General features: G+C 40.4%; 1 protein-coding gene across 4 annotated transcripts in view; it reads right to left on the bottom strand.

Moving 5' to 3' along the window:
* Positions 1-23,104, bottom strand: part of marchf2 (membrane-associated ring finger (C3HC4) 2) — a 44,827-nt gene that overhangs the window by 8,400 nt on the left and 13,323 nt on the right. For 2 of the 4 annotated variants that reach the window (XM_052038166.1, XM_052038168.1), the window contains exons 2-5: positions 22,683-22,816; positions 11,534-11,758; positions 6,015-6,210; positions 4,992-5,201 (exon numbers count right to left, since the gene is read on the bottom strand). In XM_052038166.1, the coding sequence (XP_051894126.1) occupies positions 4,992-5,201; positions 6,015-6,210; positions 11,534-11,709 (582 nt within the window). In that variant the 5' untranslated portion in view covers positions 11,710-11,758; positions 22,683-22,816. Of the gene's footprint in view, positions 1-1,891; positions 1,987-4,991; positions 5,202-6,014; positions 6,211-11,533; positions 11,759-22,682; positions 22,817-22,981; positions 23,091-23,104 lie in introns of those variants that run through there. The other 2 variants (XM_052038167.1, XM_052038169.1) reach the window with 2 other exon arrangements.

Below are 23,104 nucleotides of genomic sequence, written 5' to 3'. Positions count from 1 at the left end.
GCTGGCGCTCTAATAGCGTCGCGCTAACCGCTACGCTATTCACTAATTTACATTGTCATTACCAAAATGATTAGAGGGAAACATTTTTTTTCAAACAAGAGATTAACCAGAGGGAGGCCAGTTGAACATAATGCTGTCGGAATAAACTCACTTAGAACATAACATTTGCCAAAGGGTTCCTTCCATGTTCAGTTTATTGAAGCCATGCTCCTGATGATGCAATTTACCAGTATAAGTTGAGACAGGGGTGACTGCCAGACAAACAGGCTGGTTTCCCCACAGAGAGGTCGTGGGTTTATTGTGTAGAGGCAACAGTGAGTGCTCACGTTATGGAGAATACATGCCTGCGCCCCAGTACATCAGTCTCCCAACACATATTTCCGGGTGCTAGTTCAGTGATGATTTTGAAATTACATAATCAGTTCGAAGATTCACGTTTGGAAAGTCCCAGAAGGAACCACATTTAGCCCTCCCACCATGCAACAATGCAGTTTCAGTCATATTCTCTAGAACCATCTTTAAAAGAGATAGTCACGATCTGCAAGGGAGTTCATTGGTTTGATGAGGCTAAGAGCTCCATATGCTGGACACTTGAGCAACTCTACTTTGACCGTGGAATTGCAGCTGCATAAAGCGAATCACACAACATTGCAAGAGTCAGGATGTGATCACCAGGGCAAAAGAGTAGATTATACCATTATAAACACATGAAAAGAAAAAAACTTTACACGTAATAGCACATAAGGTACCCAGACAAGGTAGCTGTTGTGACTGTTGTCAGAAAAAGAGATTTCTTCAAGCCAAAGTCTTCAGGCTGTGCTCAGTACAGATAACTATGAGTCTAAATTTTAGCTGTCTACCAGTTTTGTTTTAGCTTTAGTAATTTCGTTGATATCTAACAAAGCCTTAACGATATTCATCCAGAAAGATGGCTTAATGGGGACAAGAGTTGTTCAAAGTTCTGTCTCCTTACTGATAATGATAAACTCCAAATGATCACTATCATATGTCTCCTTCATGGCAGGACATTAACAAAGTGAGAGGATGATGCCACTACTGCTGCAGTTTCACAACTGGCTGATAAATTAGAAATCGCTGACTGATGGATCTGGTGTTCTCATGATCGAACCCTTCCAAACTGCTCAAAGCATGCAGTGTGGACACTGGTCATGGCCTGGTTACATCTGCTGCATTTGAAGTTGAAACTCCCAGTGAGGCAGTGCACTATGAGCATAGTATCTTCAACACAGAATCCCAATGTGGCTTTCAGACAGCCTCAGTTATTGCTTCTTCGTCTGGAGTCTTCGTCGCCAAAGGAGTAAGGTTGTCCCCAAAATTTCTGAACTTTTAAACATACCTTGGAAGAGAGGATCTTCCTTCATTGCCATTGTCAACATGATCCTCCTTTATTGAACACACCGCTCCTGCTGCTGGTCTTCAAACAAGGGCAGAACCCTGATAGCCAAATAGTGCAGAATACTGTTGGTGACCTCAAGCACTCAAATGTCTCCAGACCAGTGCTGAAACCAAAGTGTCACCTTAGGTAGTCTAATGGAACTCTCAATATAATTGTACTGATGCTCTTCTAAACAGTCCAGGGGTGAGGAACCACTATGGGGATAGCAGTTACCCCCTTCCGTCCTGCTATTCCACCTCAAATAAGAGTCACAGCTCCATACAGTGCAGTGGCTGAAGTTTGGCAGGCATCACAGACCTACTGCCTGAGAGTAAATGCATCATGTGATCTCCCCAGAAACAAAGCATCAACCTTGAGAGATTTCTTCTCATACTTACAGACAAGTTGGCCATTAAGGGAGTGATTGATCTTGTGATCGAAGTAGAGATCCGGCTTCAGTTAAGGAGCCACAAACACCAATGCAGCAGCAGCCCACCACTCTGTGAACCTTTGGAAAGTCTGCAAACCTCGCAAATCCACGCGCCTCAAGGGAAAGAAGAGAACATCGGTGATCCTACAGCAGTTGTGAGCTGCAAATTGGGAAAAATGACAAAGATCAGCTGCCTCAGCCTGGAACAATCCAGAGGCTAGGCAGTGTAGAATGACTGCAGCCTTTGCCTCCACAGGCTGAGCACTTTCAGGCATGGGTGAGTATAGCTGGAGCTGTCCGAAGAAGATTACAGATCAGCACTGCCTTTGAAAAACAGCTTCCCAGCATTACCCCTCAGAGAGCTGAAGTAGGAGTATAACCCCAGGTATATCCATGGGGTAGATGGTCTTCAGGCACAAGTCCTCCTTTCTGGTTCTCCTTTCTCTGATGTTTGGCTGCCTAGAGCAACTCTCCTCTGGCCATGCAGCACATCCAGTGGTACAACCTCCGAAGCACTCATTGTAGAGAGCTGATAACTGGAAACTTGACACTGCACCTCACTAAAGGCTGCTCTCTAAGATCCATTTCTTCCATTTTAATGCTGCTCCATTAGGTATATATTAAAAAAAACTTCCTTTTGTTTCTCCTGTATTATATCATTGGAAAGGTGTTGGATGATGACCTGGTTTACTGAACCATTCACCTTCTGCTTGGTATGAGTAGTGCACACATATTTAGAAATGGTGCATGGACAAAGATGGTTACATCTATGATTGTAAATAAAATTAACCTGATTGGTGTTACAGTTGCTTTGTTTCATGCTTTTAATTTTAGTAAGCACCAATCCATCAAAGGAAATACTTTTAAGTTTGTCTGTGCAGATCGGGATCCAATTGGTGAAAATCCAAAAATCTCCAAATGCTGGAAATCTGAAATAAGAATAAAATGTTGTAGAATACCCTGCTAGTCAGGCAGTATCTGTGAAGAGAGAATCAGAGTTAACATTTCAAATCAATGACTCTTCATTACTTCTCCACAGATGCTGCCTGACCTGCATAGTACTTCTAGCATTTTCTTTTTACTTCAGGATACATTAGATGTTTGTCAATGTACTTGATGAGCCTCATAGACAATGCAGGTTGCTGAAAGCAGTTCACTATTTTGTAATAGTTAGAATTCTGAAGGAGGGAACACACCATTAATCTTTACTGCAGCAACTATAAATGATTTTTTTTCTCCCCCAAAACTAGGTTAAAGAATACTTAAATTAAAATCCCTTTATAGACTTGAAGTGGTGGGCCAAACTACATTTTCAAAGTAAACATACTGAAAGTAGAGCAGATTCATTTTTATAAATCGCTTGTTGAACTTGGCCCAACATTGCATGGATGTCTTTATTACCCATTTCTCAATGACTGGTACTGTTCTATTATTTTTTTAACTTTGCAGCAGATCCCCAATTCAAAATTATGATGTCATCATCTTGATTTCATATTTCTTTGAGGATATTCCTCATCTTCTATCAGATATTCAGAGCCAAATGACCACAGTATGCTTTAAAAAGAGAATAATGGAAATTCAATAAAATCGCAGCAGCAGCCACCGCAGAGACTGTGGTTAAGTGAAGCTACATAATAGTCTTTTGCCGATCGCCAGAGATGCAAGACAGTTCTCCAAGCAACTTCAAATGTTCAAGGACTGCATACGTTTATAGCACTACAGGTTCTGGCACCAAAAGCTATTTAAAAGCAATGTAGGGCACATAGGATCCAAGGTGTGTTGGCAAACTGGATCCAAAATTGGCTTGCTAATAGGAGGCAGAGGGTAGCGATCGAGGGGTGTTTTTCTGACTGGAAATCTGTAACCATTGGTGTATGACAGGAATCGGTTCTGGGATCATTGTTGTTTGTCACATATATTAATGACTTGAATGAGAATATAGAACGGCTGGTTAGCAAGTTTGCTGATGACACAAATTAGTGGAGTAGGAGATAGGGAGATAGAGCATTAGGAAAGTTGGGTGGAGCGGTGGCAGATGGAATTTAATCCAGACAATTGTGAGGTAATGCATTTTGGGATGTCAAATACGAACAAGACACATACAGTAAATGGCAGGGACTTCAGGAGTGTGAGGTACAGAAGGACCTTGGGCTGCATGTTCATAGCTCCCTGAAAACGGCAACACAGGTAGATAGGGTAGTGAAGAAAGCATTTGGCATGCTTGCCTTCATAGGCCAAGACATTGAGTATAAGAGTTGGGATGTCATGTTGCAGCTGTACAAAACATTGGTCAGTTCTCACTTGGAGCATTGTGTACAGTTCTGGTCGCCAAGCTACAGGAAGGATATGGCAGCATTAGAAAGATTTACCAGAATGCTGCCTGCAATGTAGTGATAAGGAGAGGTCAGATAGGCTGGGTTTATTCTCACTGAAAACTAGGCCGAGGGATGACCTTATGGAGGTTTATAAAATGATGCGGGGCACAAAGATAGTCAAAATCTTTTTCTTACAGTGGGGGAATCTAAATCTAGAGGGCACAAGTTAAAAATGAGAGGGGAAAAATTTAATGGAGATCTTAGGAGCAGGTTTTTCCATTCAGAGGATGGAGGTTATATAGAACATGCTGCCAAAGGAAATGGTAGAGCCGGATACAACTACAATGGTTAAAAGGCATTTGGACAGGTACTTGGATAGGAAAGGAGATGGAGGATACGGGCCTAATGCAGGCAAATGGGATTAGTGTAGATAGGCGTCACGGTCGACATGGCCGAGTTTGGCCAAGGGGCCTATTTCCATGCTGCACAACTTTGTAACACAAAGGCAGATTCATCATTTGTCCAACCACTTGATATGTTGGACTTTGCTTTTTAAAATGCTGAATTCCTTGCAACTGGAATTTATTCTTTTTTTAAAATATATACTGTTGATTCACTCCCCAAAATGTGTTATAAGGGAAAAAGCAGACTTCTTAATATAAACAAAAGCGGGAGTCTAGTTTAGTAACTTAGTAATTAAAATAATGATTCTATAATTGCTTACATTCAATGTACACATGCACACAGGAAGCTGGAAAAGGGAGAAATATTTCCTTCAACCTGGCAAAATACAAGGACTAAATCAGTGGAATGACTCAGTAATGTTTCACCTTACTTAATTCCTACTTACCAGTGTCCACAGGACATAGATGGTAAAAAGTGCCACAGTGAGTGCAATTAGTCCAACTGCTTCAAGACGGCTGTTGAATTGTAGATGATCCTGTGCTCCTCGCAAGCAGAGCCAGCCAGAGATTGCTGCTAATGGAGTGATGAAAAGAAAGCAAATCATATCACAAAATAATGTCCTCTTCTCATTCCTTGGACCTGGATCTCTCAGCCACTGAAAAACAGAAGAGCCTCATTACCTACCAAATATGTGCAACTTGAGTCACATGCAATATTCTTGATCTGTTATGCACCTTTCAGTTATTACTATAGGCAAGTGCTTTTATTTTTCAGCACTTGGGTAATAATTAGGGTAGATGGGGGAAAGCATAAGTCTGTGGTTTATAGTTTATGAATTAGTCACAGGTAAAAAGCTGAAGAAACCTGTCTTGCAATATGCTACAAATAAATTATTGATAGCAGCCTGCTTTCAATCAACACGGTTTCTTTTAAAGTAAGTGTCACTTGCAAAAAACAATGTATTAATGGCTGCATAACTGAAGACATGCAGTTCAAGAGAGCTCAATAACTTCAGTAGTTTAGACCTTACAATGACGAGCCAAAAAATTGAATTTCTACCTGTCCATGAAATACCTTGAAACATTTGTGTTTTAAGTTGAAGGGTATAAATTGATGTTGTGGAGTTACAATAATTTCTTCACCTCAAGAAGCATTGTTGGAGCAAAAGGAATAGTCATCCAGGCTGTACATTGCTCCTTTCTCTTTTTCATCCGGTCAAGATCAATTAAATCATCACTTCAAAGTTTTGACCTTACTGATCTGGTCAATAAGTGGGGAAAGTGTCAAACCTCTGCCACGCATGCTATTTTTTTAATTTAGTCCTTTAAAGTCTGATAAACTTCATAAAAACCTCTCAAAAATAAAATTTACTATCGAATTTCAATCTACAGTAAAACCAGTAAAAAAAAAACTTACATTTCATGTATTGGCACTATAATGCATCAGATCATCATTTTTCTACACCTACCTCCCTCAAAGGTCTAGGCTTTCGCTCGACCAGAAACTCAGTCTGGCACAGTTCACAGAAGCTGGTATTAGAAGATGAAAGCCATCTCTCTAAGCAGGTTTTGTGAACTGCTCCAAGTGTTCCAGTGCAACCACAAGGTGACAGCAAAATTTCCAGGTTGTTGCCCTCATGACATATCCGGCAAATCGGTCCATCACTGGAAGCAAACAAATACATTTTACTATCACATGCTGCATTACGTGCTTTTTATAAAGTGCACTTGTTTTCTATTGCACAGAATGTGGTAATCTACAAAAGAGCCAAATAAGATGATTGTGAATTCCACGGCAATGAGACAGTTAACAGCTACTATCTAACTAATGAAATGAAGGGAAGTACCAAGCGAAATGCTGTAAACTGTAACTTAATCTTGCAGTTTGAAGAGGTTTATTAACTGCCTGAGCTTCACAAATACACTTAACATCACTAAATTATAATGTCTTAATTCCGATCCATGCAAGATATTGACAAGGACAAACCATGGTTAGCAAAAGGCAATAAACAATATTTGACAGAAAATCAATATGTTTCATTTCTCATATATACACAACTTTCAAATTCACAATAAAATCTGGAAGGATCAGCATCAACTGAGGCACCAGATTTAATCAAATACATTCATTCAACTCTGCACTGGAGAGCCATCCGATGGTATAGACAAAGAGACAACACAAAATAAATGACACAATTGGAAGGAGCCTTCAGTAGCAGAGAGACCTTGGCATTTATATACATAAAGCCTTGATAGTTGCAACATGCTTTACTAATCACTCTCTAGCTTCTGTGACTTACAAATAAAGGCATAGAATAGAAAAGCAGGGGGATTACATCAAAACTGGACTGTTGCATCCAATTCTATTCACCATACTTCAGGAATCTCCTTGATAGGATACAGGAAGGATTTACTAGAATAGTCACAGGAAAGACAATTTCAGCCACAGGATTACGATGGAAAAGCAAAGAGTCACTCCTGTGTACTGAGCACAGGTACGTCACAGAGCGATCACCCAATCTGCATTTGTTTTCTCCAATGTATAAGGGGCCACGTTGTGAACATTGAATGTAGTACAATACACAAAAAGTGCTGGAGGAATTAGATTGTTTAAAAAAAGGAAGATTGCACAGATGGGGTGACTACTTTGCAGACCACCTATGCTCAGACCAGAAGAGTGACCGCAAGCTTCTGGTTGTCTGCCATTTGAATTTACCATCTCACTTCCAATGTGATCTTTCAGTCTGTGGTCTCCTTTACTGTTACAAAGAGGGACAAAACAAGCTTGGGAAGCAGCATCTCATCTCCCTTCTGGGTATGCTGCAACCTGCAGAACTCAATATCGAACTCTCAAACTTTGGGTAACTCACCTTTCTTTCTGTCTGTATTAGAAATGGCCGTTTTTGCCTGTCACAACTTTGGTGCAGCATTTCCTTTCCCCGCTTTTTGTATAATCTGGTCTGCTGGTCATGTCCCACAGCCTTACCATCAGTCAAACAAAGAAGCCTAATCTGATTTTAACTGCTCCTTAACTGCCACATTAGTTTATCTGGTCTCAGTATCAGAGATATCTCCTTAGTTCTCCCAAATCCCCTCACCTACTTTCTCCAATGCCTAAAACTAATGTGTTCTCTCTTTCCCAGTACTGAAGGAGGATCCTGGACCTGAATGTTCACTGTTTCTCTTTCCATAGGTGCTGCCTGACTTGCTGAGTGTTTCTAGCATTTTCAGCTTTTAGAGAAGAACATAAAATAAGATTTCTTTATTAGTCACATGTATATCAAAACACACAGTGAAATGCATTTTTGCGTAAAATGTTCTGGGAGCAGCCCACAAGTGTCGCCATGCTTCCTGCGCCAACATAGCATGCCCACAACTTCCTAACCTGTACGTCTTTGGAACATTGGTCTACTGCTGGATTAGACTCAGTAGGATATGTAGCCTCCTTTGTGCTATCACAATGAAATTACCTGTTGAATTTTTCAGTATTAAAATACCTGGGGCACCTTGAGATATAAAAGGAATGCAGCTTCCAAATTTGAGTGCAAATGTAAAAGTCTGATCCCACTCCATTCAGCCTGAGTTGCGTACAAGCCAAAAGAACACCATGACATCTTCCTGAAATAAAACTATGCTGTTTGGTTTGAAACACCTCCCACTAGCCAACTACAAAATGCACCTGAGACGGCATGCTTGCCAAGCAGGAATGTTTCCAGAGCTTTAACTGTATAATAAATTTAGGTCAACACTCAAATTTTGGTTTTATTTTAATAAGAAAAATATTTTAAAAAGATAGATTTTGCTTTCTATAGCTGTGTACAAAAACAGCTAGAATTCATTTTTGGTACTATAAGACAAAACATTAAAATTGAGGTTTTGATTATAAAATGGGAGGATTTTAAAACTTATCTCCAAATCTCTCCAGGACCTCTAGCTATTTCTCAAGATTTCTCTACCCTTCCATTTCTGATCTCTGCACATCTCCAATTCTCTCTGCTCTTTCACCAGTGACTGTGCCTTTAGCTCTGGAATTCCATTCCTAAGCCCCTCTCTTTTAAAATGCATTTTAATAGCTGCCTCAGCTGACCTTCTATCTCTTTCATTGGACCAGGCCAATTTCATTTCAAAGGAATGTTAGTAAACACTGTGTGATGTTAAATGCAGATTATTTTTGTAATCATTAAAAGAAATTGAATTCCACATTTGGCCTTACTAAGAGAGAGAAAAAAAAACAAACTTATGCCAATCATTCTTTTCCTCCTCATTAGAATTTGATGAAAATTGGATAAGAACTCATGAGCAAAAACCATTCAGATCAATCAACCCATATCCATATAAAGTTTATTTGAAAGAATAATCAGGAATTTCTTTCTCGTGTTAACCATTGTTCCACCAGCTTTAGGAGGTATGAATTTATTTCTGTATTGCTAAAAAAAAGTGTAAAAATAAACCAGTGTGATTATACATTCCTCTATTTATCTACTTTCTCAAAGTTTCAGTACAATACTCCAAAAGATTCCAACTGACACCAGCCAACTCTCGTCTCTGAGATTCCACCACTGATACATCATCCTGTGGAAAACTACTTCCATTCCCCCCCACCCCCAATCATGCTCCACACCTTTCCCCAATCAAATCCCATTGATGGTTTGTGGAGAAATCAGATTAATAGACCAATTTGCATCAAAATATAGTTACCTAGAAATAGCAGCACCACAAAATTATATGTTAATTAATAATGTAAGAGGTTTAGAAATTCTGGTTGTATCCAAATCTTCAATAAGGAGGTCAAAAACTGGGGCATAACTTGGGGGACTCCTCTCAACATGTTCTTGATAAACCCTTGACTTCTCTCTCAATACATGAGAATGGACTATGAAGGATTTTTATGAAGTGTCTGTATCTTTCAGGAGGAAATTAATCATCTGGACCTCAGGTGCCAGGTCCACCAGAAATTGAAGGTTGGGAGTTCTTCCAGGACTATTCTTCCTCCTTGAGAGTTGATTGATGCCTCACTAATCTGCTGAAAACTCTGTGAGGTATGCTCTTGATGTGTCCTAGCAGAAATTTGTTGCCTGCTCAAAGTATGCAGATAACTACAGGAGTTCTGCCCTCATAAACCTCTGCCAGCACAGTGCGTCTTCCAACATCTAGAGCATGAGTCCACTTCATTAACAAACCAACTTACATTCCAACTACAAATGAAACAGGAAAGAATCTCGCAATCAGAATATGAGGTTGCTTTACTTCTAGAGACTCTCACGGCTATTCTTCCCATTGTGCTTCCTGTAAGGATTCTATTCCTTTATCCCAATTCCACTGTCTTCATTGTATTTGCTGCAACAATGAGACTTTTCACAAAGGTGTCTCTGTAATGTCTTCCTTTTCCCCAGACTGTGACTTCCCCTTAGCCATAGAGTACAGAGTCCTTTGCCTCATTTCATCTATTTCTCACATTTCAGCTTTCACCCACTATCACCCTGGTCCCCTAGTCCTCATCTTGCAGCAGCTTCAGCATTCAACAGAACATCCTTTGCTATTTCTGTCAGCTCCAGCAAGATTCCACCACTGGATCATCTTTCCCTCCTCTCCTATTTCAGCATTTTAAAAAGTCCATTCCCTTTACTAGTCTCGGAATCACTCTACTACCCATCCCCATCAACCACTCCCTGTCCAGCGGCATTTCCTCATGCAACCCCAGGAGATGCAACACCTGTTCTTTCACTTCTTCCCTTTCCACCATCCATGGACCCAAGAAGTCTTGTCAGGTGAAGCAGTAATTCATCAGCAATTCTACCAATCTAGTGTACTGCATTCAGTATTCACAAGGTGATTTTCTCTACATTGGAGGAAACAAATGCTGCAAGGTGACTACTTTGTGGAACACCTGCTTTCGGTCTACAGAGGAGACCCCAAGCTTCTTTAATTCTCCAGCCCACTCTCACTCTGATTTATCTGTGACCCACTGGTACTGTTAGAAGGAGGTCAAAGCAAGCTTGAGAAACAGTATCTCATCTTCTGTCTGGGACAATGAAACCTTCAGGATTCAATACTGAATTCTCCAACTTTGAAAAATTTGCTTTCTCTGTCAATATCAGAACTGGCTATTTTTGCTCCAAGTCATCTGTTTGTAATCTTGCCTTAAATTTTCATCCCTCTTCATTAGCACATGCTGACCTGCTATTCACAACACACACTTCTTTGTCATCCTCTAACTGTCCCATTAACAGCCCATCCCAACAGCAATCCTACGATGAGATGGACTATAACCTCACGATCTACCTTGTGACCTTGCACCTTACTGCACTGCACTTTCTCTGTAGCTGTGACACTTTACTCTGTACTGTTATTATTTTTACCTGTACTACCTCAATGCACTCTGTACTAACCCAATGTAACTGCACTGTGTAATGAATTGACCTGTACGATCAGTATGCAAGACAAGTTTTTCACTGTATCTTGGTACAAGTGACAATAAAAACCAATACCAATACTGCCCCCACCCAATCACAGAAATTCCCTTCGTCCTATTAAACCCTCCCACACCTTCTCTGTAAGGAGTTGAGATTACCATAGATCAACTATGATCATTCTGAATGTGCGGCAGGCTTGAGGGGCTTGTTAACCTACTCCTGCCCCCATTTTCTCGTGTTCTTATAACTAAAAAACCTTTTTATCTCTCTCCTTTTTTTGAAGGGTCTCTAACTTACAATTTAACTCCGTTCCACAGATGCTCCTGATCTGCTGAGGGTTTGCAGCATTTTTTATTTCTATGACACAGTTGTCCCTGGTTTGCAATAAGATTTCAAGCCAACAGACATATTAATTTGGTCTCTTGGTAAACTGCAGAGAAAGAGGTTCCAGGCAGAAAAGGACAATTTACCTATAAAGCTGTTAAAACGATACTCCATTTCTGTCATGCTGTGAAATGGTAAGAACAAATAGAGAGAAACGCATTCCTATTTTCTGGCAGCCCACAATCACTTACCCTTGTGTACTTAGAGCCTTTACCACAGTTGATAGGAGGCGGCCATTTTTTGCTGTCACTTGCGTGATGTACTGAGGCCGACCCACATCAGCTGCTGCTACCGTCTTAGAAAAGGCAGCACTGGCAGTACAATCACAGAGAGATCCAGGGAGATGACAGCAGTCACCCGTTGTCATGGCAACAACGAGTTAATACCACTAGGGATAGACTCCCACATTCATGCATCTGAAAAACAATATTTAGAAAACTTGATACTTTCAATTGATTTATGCTTAGATTCCTCATCCCAATCACAAACCTTGTTAGTACTAATGGTACAGACCTTCAATAAAAGGTCATAATTACCATCATATACATGCAAAAGGATCACTTGAAACATGTTTAAGAAGCATTTAGAAAGACACGTGAACAGACAGGGAATGGAGGGATTATACAGTGGCATGCAAAAGTTTGGGCACCCCTGGTCAAAATTTCTGTTACTGTGAATAGCTGAGTAAAAGATGACCTTATTTCCAAAAGGCATAAAGTTAAAGATGACACATTGCTTTAATATTTTAAGTAAGATTACTTTTTTATTTCCATCTTTTACAGTTTCAAAATAACAAAAAAGGAAAAGGGCCTGAAGCAAAAGTTTGGGCACCCTGCATGGTCAGTACTTAGTAACACCCCCTTTGGCAAGTATCACAGCTTGTAAACGCCTTCTGTAGCCAGCTAAGGGTCTTTCAATTCTTGTTTGGGGGATTTTCACCCATTCTTCCTTGCAAAAGCTTTCTAGTTCTGTGAGTTTCTTGGGCTGTCTTGCATGCACTGCTCTTTTGAGGTCTATCCACAGATTTTCGATGATGTTTAGGTTGGGGGACTGTGAGGGCCATGGCAAAACCTTCAGCTTGTGCCTCTTGAGGTAGTCCATTGTGGATTTTGAGGTGTGTTTGGGATCGTTATCCTGTTGTAGAAGCCATCCTCTTTTCATCTTCAGCTTTTTGTTTTATAGACGGTGTGATGTTTGCTTCCAGAATTTGCTGGTATTTAATTGAATTCATTCTTCCCTCTACCAGTGAAATGTTCCCCGTGCCACTGGCTGCAACACAAGCCCAAAGCATGATCGATCCACCCCCGTGCTTAACAGTTGGAGAGGTGTTCTTTTCATGAAATTCTGCACCCTTTTTTCTCCAAACATACCTTTGCTCGTTGCAGCCAAAAAGTTCTATTTTAACTTCATCAGTCCACAGGACTGGTTTCCAAAATGCATCAGGCTTGTTTAGATGTTCCTTTGCAAATTTCTTACGCTGCATTTTGTGGTGAGGATGCAGGAAAGGTTTTCTTCTGATGACTTTTCCATGAAGGTCATATTTGTGCAGGTGTCGCTGCACAGTAGAACAGTGCAACACCACTCCAGAGTCTGCTAAATCTTCCTGAAGGTCTTTTACAGTGAAACTGGGGTTTTTATTTGTCTTTCTAGCAATCCTACGAGCAGTTCTCTCGGAAAGTTTTCTTGGTCTTCCAGACCTCAACTTGACCTCCACCGTTCCTGTTAACTGCCATTTCGTAATTACATTACGAACTGAAGAAACGGCTACCTGAAAACACCTTGCTATCTTCTTATAGCCTTCTCCTGCTTTGTGGGCATCATTTATTTTAATTTTCAGAGTGCTAGGCAGCTGCTTAGAGGACCCCATGGCTGCTGATTGTTGGGACAAGGTTTGAGGAGTCAGGGTATTTATAAAGCTTTGAAATTTGCATCACCTGGCCTTTCCTAACAATGACTATGAACAAGCCATAGCCCTAACAAGCTAATGAAGGTCTGAGACCTTGGTAAAAGTTATCTGAGAGCTCAAATCTCTTGGGGTGTCCAAACTTTTGCATGGTGCTCCTTTCCTTTTTTCACTCTAAAATTGTATAAAACAAAAATAATACACTAATCTTGCTTAAAATGTTGAAAAGAATGTTTCATCTTTAACTTTATGACTTTTGGAGATCAGTTCATCTTCTATCACTTAACTATTCACAGTAACAGAAATTTTGACCAGGGGTGCCCAAACTTTTTCATGCCACTGTAGACCATGTGCAGGCAAATTTACAGTTTAAATTGGCATCACAGTCAGCACATTCAGTGTAACCCGAAGGGCCTGTTCCAGTGCTGCACTGTTCTATATTCTATCCACATTGTCCCTGTTAGACTACAAGACTTTTGAGCCCTCCATTCTGAGGAAAAGTCACACAAGTTAATACACAAACTTTTGGAAACACTCATAGAAATTACTCCAATTTCCTAATAATGAGTTAACCATGATCAAGGAGAAATACACAAAAAGTGCTGGAGGAACTCAGCAGGTCAGGCAGCATCCATGGAGGGAAAAAAAAAGTCGCCGTTTCGGGCCAAGAACCTTCATCAGGACTGGAAAGGCAGATGCTAGAATAAGGTGGGGGGAGGGGGAGGAGCATATGTAGGCAGGTGATAGGCGAGTTCAGGTGAGAGGGGGAAGGTAGGTGGGTGGGGGAGGGGGAGAAGATGTAATAAGCTGAGGGGTGATAGGTAGAAGACGCAAAGGGCTGAATAAGGAATCCGGTAGGAGAGGACAGTGGACCAGGGAGGAGGGGAGGAAAGGAGATGGGCAGGTCATCAAGGAGGGGGAAGGGAGCCACAGGAATAAGGGAAGGGAGTGGTGGGGGGGGTGGGGAGAAGAGGAAGGGGTGAAGTTACTGGAAGTTAGAGAAATCGATGTTGAGGCCATCAGGTTGGAGACTCCCAAGGCAGAATATGAGGTGCTGTTCCTCCAACCTGCATCTGGCCTCAATGTGGCAATAGAGGAGGCCATAGATAGACATGTCAGTATGGGAGTGGGATGTGGAATTGAAGTGGGTGGCCACCGGGAGGTCTTGGCTGTTGCGGTGGACAGAGTGAAGGTGCTCGACGAAGTAGTCACCCAACCTGTGTCAGGTCTCACCGATGTACAGGAGGCTGCACCAGGAGCACCAGATGCAATAAATGACACCCTCTGACTCACAGGTGAAGCGCTGCCTCACTTGGAGGGATTGTCTGGGACCCTGAATGGTGGTGAGGGAGGAGGTGTAGGGACAGGTGTAGCACTTGGTGTGGTTGCAGGCATAAGTTCAAGGAGAATGTTGTTTGTCAAATGCATTATTACATTTTAGAGTTTAATTTAAAAAAATGTATTAACCCTCTCTCCAATTATGTCCTAGCACTACAAAATTGTTAATAATTCAAAGACCAAATCTGTCTATTGCCAAAGGACAAACATCCTATTCCATTTCTGTCATAGAATTCAATAGCCTGGTTTACCAATATGTATTCATCATTAACTGGCAATTTATATTATCTCAGGATAAATGCATATGTTCCATACACTTAAATGCCTTCTGTATGAAGGTGCATTTTTACAGTATACTCACCTTATCCAGCCTTGAAACATGTCACACTATAGTTTGCCTTAATAGTACTAAATGCCACTTTAGAATCCAGCTGATCTGATCTCCTTTAGCACATTAAATATTATAAGACAATATCTTGGAAAAAAGGCAGATACAAATTTGATACCAATGAAAAAGATCTTCCAATAATCTTCTAAAATTGATCAGATTAGACAAGTGTGCAACAAGGGTAATGCAATGATATTGGGGGAAATGAAAGGCTTTAATCATCATATATACTTAGAAACACCAAATTGGCAAAAATAACAGAATGCACAAGTTTTTTTTGTTAAGAACAATCTGTCCAAGAATCACTGAGCAACAGCCATGTTAGGTCTAGTGCAAAAACAAACTGCTGGAGGAACTCAGCTCTGGAGTCCAGCATCTGCGCTCCCTTGTGTCTCCATTTTAGATCTAGTACTGTGTTACAAAACAGCATTAGTAAATCATATTAAAAGAACATTTGAAACTGTGTGATCAGAATTTGATAAGACTGTCATAAAGTTTCAAGAACATTGTTGTTAAGTCTTGCATTAGAAAATTTAAATACAAAGATGTTAGTAGCAAGATGGCTTGGGAGATGAGAATGAAAGACAGGACAGGAACAACTGCAAACATTTAAAGAAATTCATCATTATTTAGAGATTAGATTTTTGTTTAAATCATGTGTATATATGTTGATCCAGTTTCTATCCACAAGAAAGCGGAATCTGGTTTTATTTTTAACCCTTTATGAGATGTAGAGCATCACTAACAAGGCCTGCATTTATTGCCCTTCCTGACTGCATGCAAATTAAATGCCTTGCTAGCTATTTTGGTTGGCAGTTAAGAGTCAACCACATTGCTGTTGGGTCTGGGACACACATGGGCCAGACAGTGCAAAGATGGCCAAAATCCTCTTCCAAGGAGATTAGTGAAACAGATGGGTATCTTATAGTAATTATAAAGCTGTTGTTTTACTATTTCAGACATTGGTTTATTTTTGGAATTCAGATTTTATTTAATGAACTGAATTTAAATTCCATGACTGCCATTGTGGGATTTGAACACATCTCTGGTTCTTCTGATTTCAGTTTAGTATTTACTGCTAAACTTATAATTACCAACGAATTCCACTGGTATGAATGGTTCTTCAGTTTCTTTTAGCATACATAGCTGATGCATTATAAGTTCTTAACATAATCAGAGGCACAAACTTTGTTTGCAGGAGGATACTGGGGCGGGTTATGATTATCCGTTAAGCTTAGGAGAAAAAAGTCTACACATCTGATACTGATTCTCAAATCTTTCAACATAATGCCTCATGTGGCCCTCATGATGTGACTGGAAAGTACAAGAGTACGTGGCTGATTTACTAATTACTTCAACATCTGTGTTGAGATATACACACACACTCAGAAGAGGAATGAGACAAGATTGCCAATAATTACTCACTGGCCTAAAAATTCAATCACATTGCAAGTTCAACCAGGCACTTCCCAGCATGAGTCATGGGTGATGTTTCCAATGCTGGATGTGCAGCCAAAGTCATTAATCCTCATTTTTAAGCATTGCTGAGTGAAATTGCTGAGTGAAATCACTGACCTTTATCCAAAGCTTACCAGCTGTTGGTCACTCACAAAACAACAAGCTTTATATAATGCTGTTTCCTGCACAATATAAAGAACAACTCACTCTCCCTTGCAATTTCTGCTTTCTGCTGCAGCTTACTTTGCAAGCTGGATGCTCATTCGAAGATCTATTACTAATCATCACTGATTCTTCTGTGCCATTTCAGAACCTTCAAACTGTTTATAATGGGTGCTTGCATGGTTCCCTGGTGACTTTATACCAAGACATGGAAGTGGACTGCAGGGACCAGAGAGACTGCACACAAAAGCAGAACTGTGAGAGAGAATGTATAGAAGGACTAACTGGCATAGATCTTATTCCCTACAGGGTCTACAGGGATCCACACTTCAATCTCAATCTCCCTGAAGGATCGTCCACTGAAATCAAACTTTATTATAATAGTCTTTGGCAGAATTGGCACCCTTCTGTGGCCTCAACCATAGGCTCCCACCTGTGCCTGGACTTCCTGCAAGTCAAGATCAAGGTCACTGACACACATTCTTTCATAGTCTTGGAACTTAACAGAAGCAGGCTGTTCAGTCCCTTGTGCCTACTGTACCATTCAATAAGATCATGGCCCATCCTTTGCCTCATTGCCACTTTCCTATAAGTGCCCTATATCCCCCAATTCCTTTAATATCCAAAAATCTATTGATTTACATCTTCAACATACTCAGTGTCAGAACCTCCAGTCTTTCAAAATCTTGAGATGCAGGTGACTGGATTCTGGGGATTTATTGGCTTTCAGTATCATTTCTCTCCAGACCTCCTGTCCTCTACAATTCCCAGGGAAGTTTTGTGCCCCTTCCTCTAGGAAGACATTTGTTTAACCTTTCTCCCATTTCCTTAATCTCTAATTTATTGTCTCTGCCTAAGTCTACAAGGGAACCAAATTAACACTGCAATGGTGCAGCTAACAGAGCTGCTGCTTCACTGTGCCAGAGATCTGGGTTCAATCCTGACCATGGGTGCAGTCTGTGACGAGTTTGCATGTTCTACTTCTGAGCATGTTAGTTTCCTCTGGGTGCTCCGGTTCCTGACACATCCCAAAGATGTGAGGGTTGGTAGGTTAACTGGCCACTATAAATTGCTCTAGTGTGTAGGTAAGTGATAGAATCTGGGGGGAGTTGATGAGAAAGTGGGGAGAATAAAACATGGGATTAATGTGGAATTAAAGTGGAACCGTGTGGTTGATGGTCAGAATGGACTGGGTGGGCTGAAGACCCGTTTCTGTGCTATATGTCTTTGTGACTCTAACTATTGCTGATCTTTTTCTTTTTAGCTGCATATAAAGGCTTTTTCAGTCTGCTTGTATGTTTCTCACAACATTACTGTTGTATTCTACTTCCCCTTTCCTTATCAATTTCTTGGTCTTTCTTTGTGGAATTCTGAAATTTTCAAGTCCTCAAGCTTACTGCTTTTCTTGGTAACACTATGATACTATCTTTAAGTCCTCAGTAGAAGGTTGAACCACTTTTCTGTTAGGTTTTTGTGCTCTGAAGGGATATGTTGTTGTTGCAAACTATGTATAAATTATTTAAGCATTGGCCATTGCTCGTTTATTGTTACACCTTTTAATAAATGTTCAATCTATCATAGTCAATTCATATCTTCGTAGGCTGACTTAGATTTAAGATTGAATTAAATCCCTTTTGGTCTCAATATAGAATTTTAAAATCACATTATTAGTCACCCCTAACAGCCCCTTAATTACAAAAATTATTAATTAATCCTTTCTCAATGTATAACAATAGATCTAAAATGGCCCATTTGCCATTTGATTTCTCAACATAATGATCTAGAAAACTAGCTAGTACAAGTCCAGCAATTTGTTCTTCACACTATTACAGCTAATTTGTTTTTCCCCAGTTTAAGTGTAGATTAAAGCCCCCAACTATTACTGTGTTACTCTTGTTAATGTGTCTCTGATTCTCTTAATGATAGTACATTATGACTTCTACCTGGGGGTCAATAGCCAACTCCCAATGTTTTCTGCCCCATGCTGTTCTTAGCTCCACCTACTCTGATTCCACCTCTTTATTTTCTAATCCAGGATCCTTTCTATTGCCTTTATTCCATGCTTTTTTTAAGCAATGCAATCCCTTCTCATTTTCCATTTGCCAATCTTTTCAAAAAGTTAAACATCCTAGAATAATTAATTCTCAACCTTGATCACCAGACAACCATATTTCTATTAACTTCTATATATGCTATTCAATTGTCTATTTTATTATGAATGCTATGTGCATTCAGATAAAAAGCCTTCATTTTTCTTACCATTTTCCTGTTCTGACTCTAATTGGAGATGTAACTTTACATTTTTATGCTATGCCGTCCTTTCACACTCTGGTTCTCGTTATCCATTTTGCTACCCTGCATAATCATCTTATCATTTCTCTTTGACTTTCTACTTTTTCTCTCATTTGAACATGACCCCCACCCTGAACTATTTAGCGTAAAGCCTTACCAATGGTGAGTTATTTGATTTGCAAGGGTACTGCTTCCAGCTCAGTTCAAGTGAAGGCTGTCCCAACAGAACAGCTCCCCTATTCCATCCTCTCTAGCAGTCCCCTAGGGTCTAGGGTACTGGCATTGGGCAAGCAACACAGCCTTTGGGACTCGCATTTGCAGCTGCAGACATTATCTATCCCCTTAATTATACTATTCCCTCTCACTACTACATTCACTTTCATTCCCCCAATTTGAACCCTGGCTTGCTCAAATTCCATGGGGTCCCTGCTTGTTCCAAATGTTGTAAAAATCTTGCATCTGTTGGATAATGGAGAGGACTGGGGTTTCTCTGACACCACCTTCAGGGTCACTATTATTGCCTCTTGAATAACCAATTCTTCAGTACTCAGAAAATAGTCCAAGTGATTTGGCTGATATGTGCCCTAACTATAATAACTTACAGTCCTGCATCATTACTGAAGCTCCTTATGTTTAATACTCTAGGTGACTGTTGCTACTTTTATTTTAGCAGAGAAGAAGAAATTCAAGAGGACCCACTAAGTGTAAGAATCACTGGCTTCCCAAAGTTAAAATCATCATAAACTGCATTTATGTTGTGCTTTGGGCTACCAGTCAGAACCACAAAGGCTTCCACTCCCTTATTCAGCTGTGATCCACCTTGGTCAATGGAAGGTTTCGGAAGCTTGTATCACTCCTTCGTTCTAACGTAGGCACTATTGCCCAAAATCTTTCAGAGGCCTGATGAATGAATATTGGGACACAAAGGACTGTCCCTTCCATCGATGGCTCCTAAGTGTTCTCCAGTCACTGAAGCTAGGCTATCATGAAAACGCTGGAAACAAAAGGAGACTGGTTGGGACTGCTAATGGCCACCTCAAAATGAGATTTCATTATCTGTTTTCCAGAGGCATCCTCCAGTACTTGCTTGCTCTCTTGTGGTCTGATGCTTGCTGCACAAATTTTGCTTGAGGTCATGTGTGTGGGAAGAGAGGTGGGTGCGGGCTGGTGGGAGGTTGTGGCAGAATGGGTAATGGCTGAATGGGGATGGGACAATGTGTGACAAAGTTGAGGAATACCATCACCCACACCCCCAGTGGGTTCCAGTGGGAAACGTTAGAGGGCACAGAAGGGACACTTTGTCTGGATATGCTGTCAGGGAGCATTTAATAGTTCACAGACACTTATGAAGTACAATGCATGCTAGTTTCCATTCGTGTCAGAGATACCTGCCAGTGCTGGTCTCCTTTCTCACAAGCACTCCCAACGACCAGTTGTTAGCATTTGAAAAGAGAGCACAGCGCCAGCTCAAGGACTCCATACCACTATTCACCTCCCCTCTAGTCGGCCACAAAAGCAGAAACTACTGAAAGATATACTTACAATTGTAGGATTTCTCATTTAACGAAATAAAGTTAATCTTGTCTACTGTGTAGCCTGTTAATGGATACAAAATCTGTGGCAGGCAACAAATGATAAACTTTTAAAATTGTAAGGAATGGTTTGCCTCATACTTGTATCATCTGTCCTAGTTCCTTTTGTGATGATTTATCAGAATTAGTCAGGCTACATTCATATCAGCCTAGTCACAACATACATACTGTCCTTAACATACCTTTCCAGGCAAGGTTAATTCTCTCATGGCGAATAGCTACCTCCATTAAACATCTTAATCAACTGTGATACTTAAATAAAATCTGGGTGGGAGCCAGCTTTTCAGAAGTGTAGCCAGGTTCAATTCCATCATTAAAGTGAGAGCCAATGAGATGTATAAAACTTATGCAACTCATTGGAGATGTATGAATCGACAACTCTTTTAGAAGTAGAATTAATGCCACACTGAAGTACAATGATCAAAAGTTGATCTTGTCAGTCTGAAATTACTTACTAACATTACCTGCATGGGATCAGCAAATTCCAGACATTCATATTACTTATTGAAATATTGGATTTTCTTTTAGATGTGCAACTTCCTTGCTTGCGCCTGAGAGACAGCCATAGAAGTATTGTTTCAAGGCAGGCAGGCAATGGAAACGAAAGCAATACCTTGAACTCTTCAAAGCTATGCTTAAAGGTGATCAGTTAATAGTCTGCTAGTGTGAAGGCATAACTGTTGCTGACATCCATTTCCAGAGGAAGGGGTCTTAAGGATGAAATCATTGCAGTTACTAATAAAGGTTAGTTCTAATCAAATATCTTGTTTCAACAGTAAGTGGCTCTGCAAATGGGAGACAAAACTCCATGACATGGATTCTGCCTCTTTAAATAGAATAGCAATGTTAAGCTTCAAGAATCTTCTGCTTATGTAGAATAAAAACTTAAGCCACTTAGACTACATTGAATTATCAATGCGCAAACAATGTATGACCATCCAAGAGGAAATCTTATTGTTCATCAAAAGGACAGTGGTCAAGGGTAAGGTTGGTGTATATGAACTTTCTTCTGCTGTCAATGTAATTAACTTTATGTTCTTTGAAATAATAAGAGGCAATAAAGCCTCTCCAGATTAATAGGCTTTATGAAGACAACAGCCACAGGACTACTCTCAAAGCTGGGACACTCATTCATCTTCTATGATGATGGATGTAAATAGCTTGTCACCCACATACAAATGGGCTGTGACGTCTCTCCATGTTGCAAGTCTGACTCTGGTGTTTTGGAATACAATAAGGAATTGTTGTCTAATCCATCAGTTCATCTGTACTGATTGTGGCTCCTCATTGTTCTGCACAAAATTTCACTTCTCACAGAATCTCAAGCTAATGCAAAAATAGTTTATTCAAGATTAAAAATGAAAATTAAAGTTCTCAAATCATAAAACTGATAACATTTAAATAAAAATGAAAGCAGAATTGATACATACAATACCAAACCATACTGGTTCCTAATTGTGCAAAAGGCTTCAATGTGCTACACCATGTTACCTTATTCTCTGTGGCTAGTGCCAGGCTGCCCGCTTTCCACAGTAGGGGATACATAATTCTATGCTGAGTACCCACAATTAGCTCGTTCCCTGGAAGGGCTGACTTCCAGTTACTGTGTCTTACCAGGAGTGGCTATAGCATGAGAAAATCAGCTGTAGGGTACAGATGAGGACATTTGCTTGAGAGTTGTAATGGGAAGAGAAATCTTGACATCCTGAGGACTTTGACTTGGTGATGCCACTTGGACTCACATGACAGGGCAGATGAACCTTTGCCAACTCCAGCAAACAACTCATGCAAAACAGCTGTCTGCTCCCATGTTGGCAAATGAGTCATCTCTCTTTTTTGCAAAACAGCAATCTGATTATACTGAAGATTGACTTGCAACTGGCTTACTAATAGCAGAGCTATGATGAGCCTCCATGGAAGTGGAAGCCAGGTGTATCTGCTGTAGTATCAAAGAAGGCTGGTATAGAAGTGCACTTCAACTTCCAGATTAGAATTGATCTTCTCCTGGCTGCACCTGACCTCCTGTGAAAGCAATGGATTCCTCCATATCCTTAATAATCATAAACATTTGCTCTGATAGGCTGGAAAATGTCTAAGCCTTTCACTGTGCACATCTACTAGCCTTTTTCTGTAGTTCCAGGTGTTTCTGCTCGAAAAAGTGACCTCTAAGCCATGTTCTGCTTTCATAGTATCTGAGCTGCACTTACCAGGGATAGAAGCAATGTACAGGGTGTCCTTCTGCCACCACATCATCCAGAGACTCATCATCTTTAAGCTCTTGCTCCTCCACAGCATTTATTTCTTACTGTCGTGCTGTTGGTGATCTTCTCTCTTAAGGAGCCTACAATGGTAAGGACAGAAACAAAAGCATATCAGTAATGACTACATAAGTCCTTTGCAGAAAATGTCCAGCTCACACACAGAATCTTTTAGATGTTGATTTCAAAAAAATAATGAGTTATGTGGAAGAGCAGTTGGATACTTGCAAACTACAAATATTGCATACCCAAATATTGTGTACCTCCTCAGGGGACCCTGGCGCATCAGATTTAACTGCCCAATATCCATCGGGCAGTGTCTGAGCCCAAGAGGATCACCTTCTCTCTGGAGGTGACTATTCTTTGCAATC

This window comes from Pristis pectinata, chromosome 24, assembly GCF_009764475.1.
Source record: "Pristis pectinata isolate sPriPec2 chromosome 24, sPriPec2.1.pri, whole genome shotgun sequence".
In the NCBI taxonomy this organism is placed as follows: Eukaryota; Metazoa; Chordata; class Chondrichthyes; order Rhinopristiformes; family Pristidae; genus Pristis; species Pristis pectinata.
This window is presented reverse-complemented; position numbering and strand designations above follow the sequence as displayed.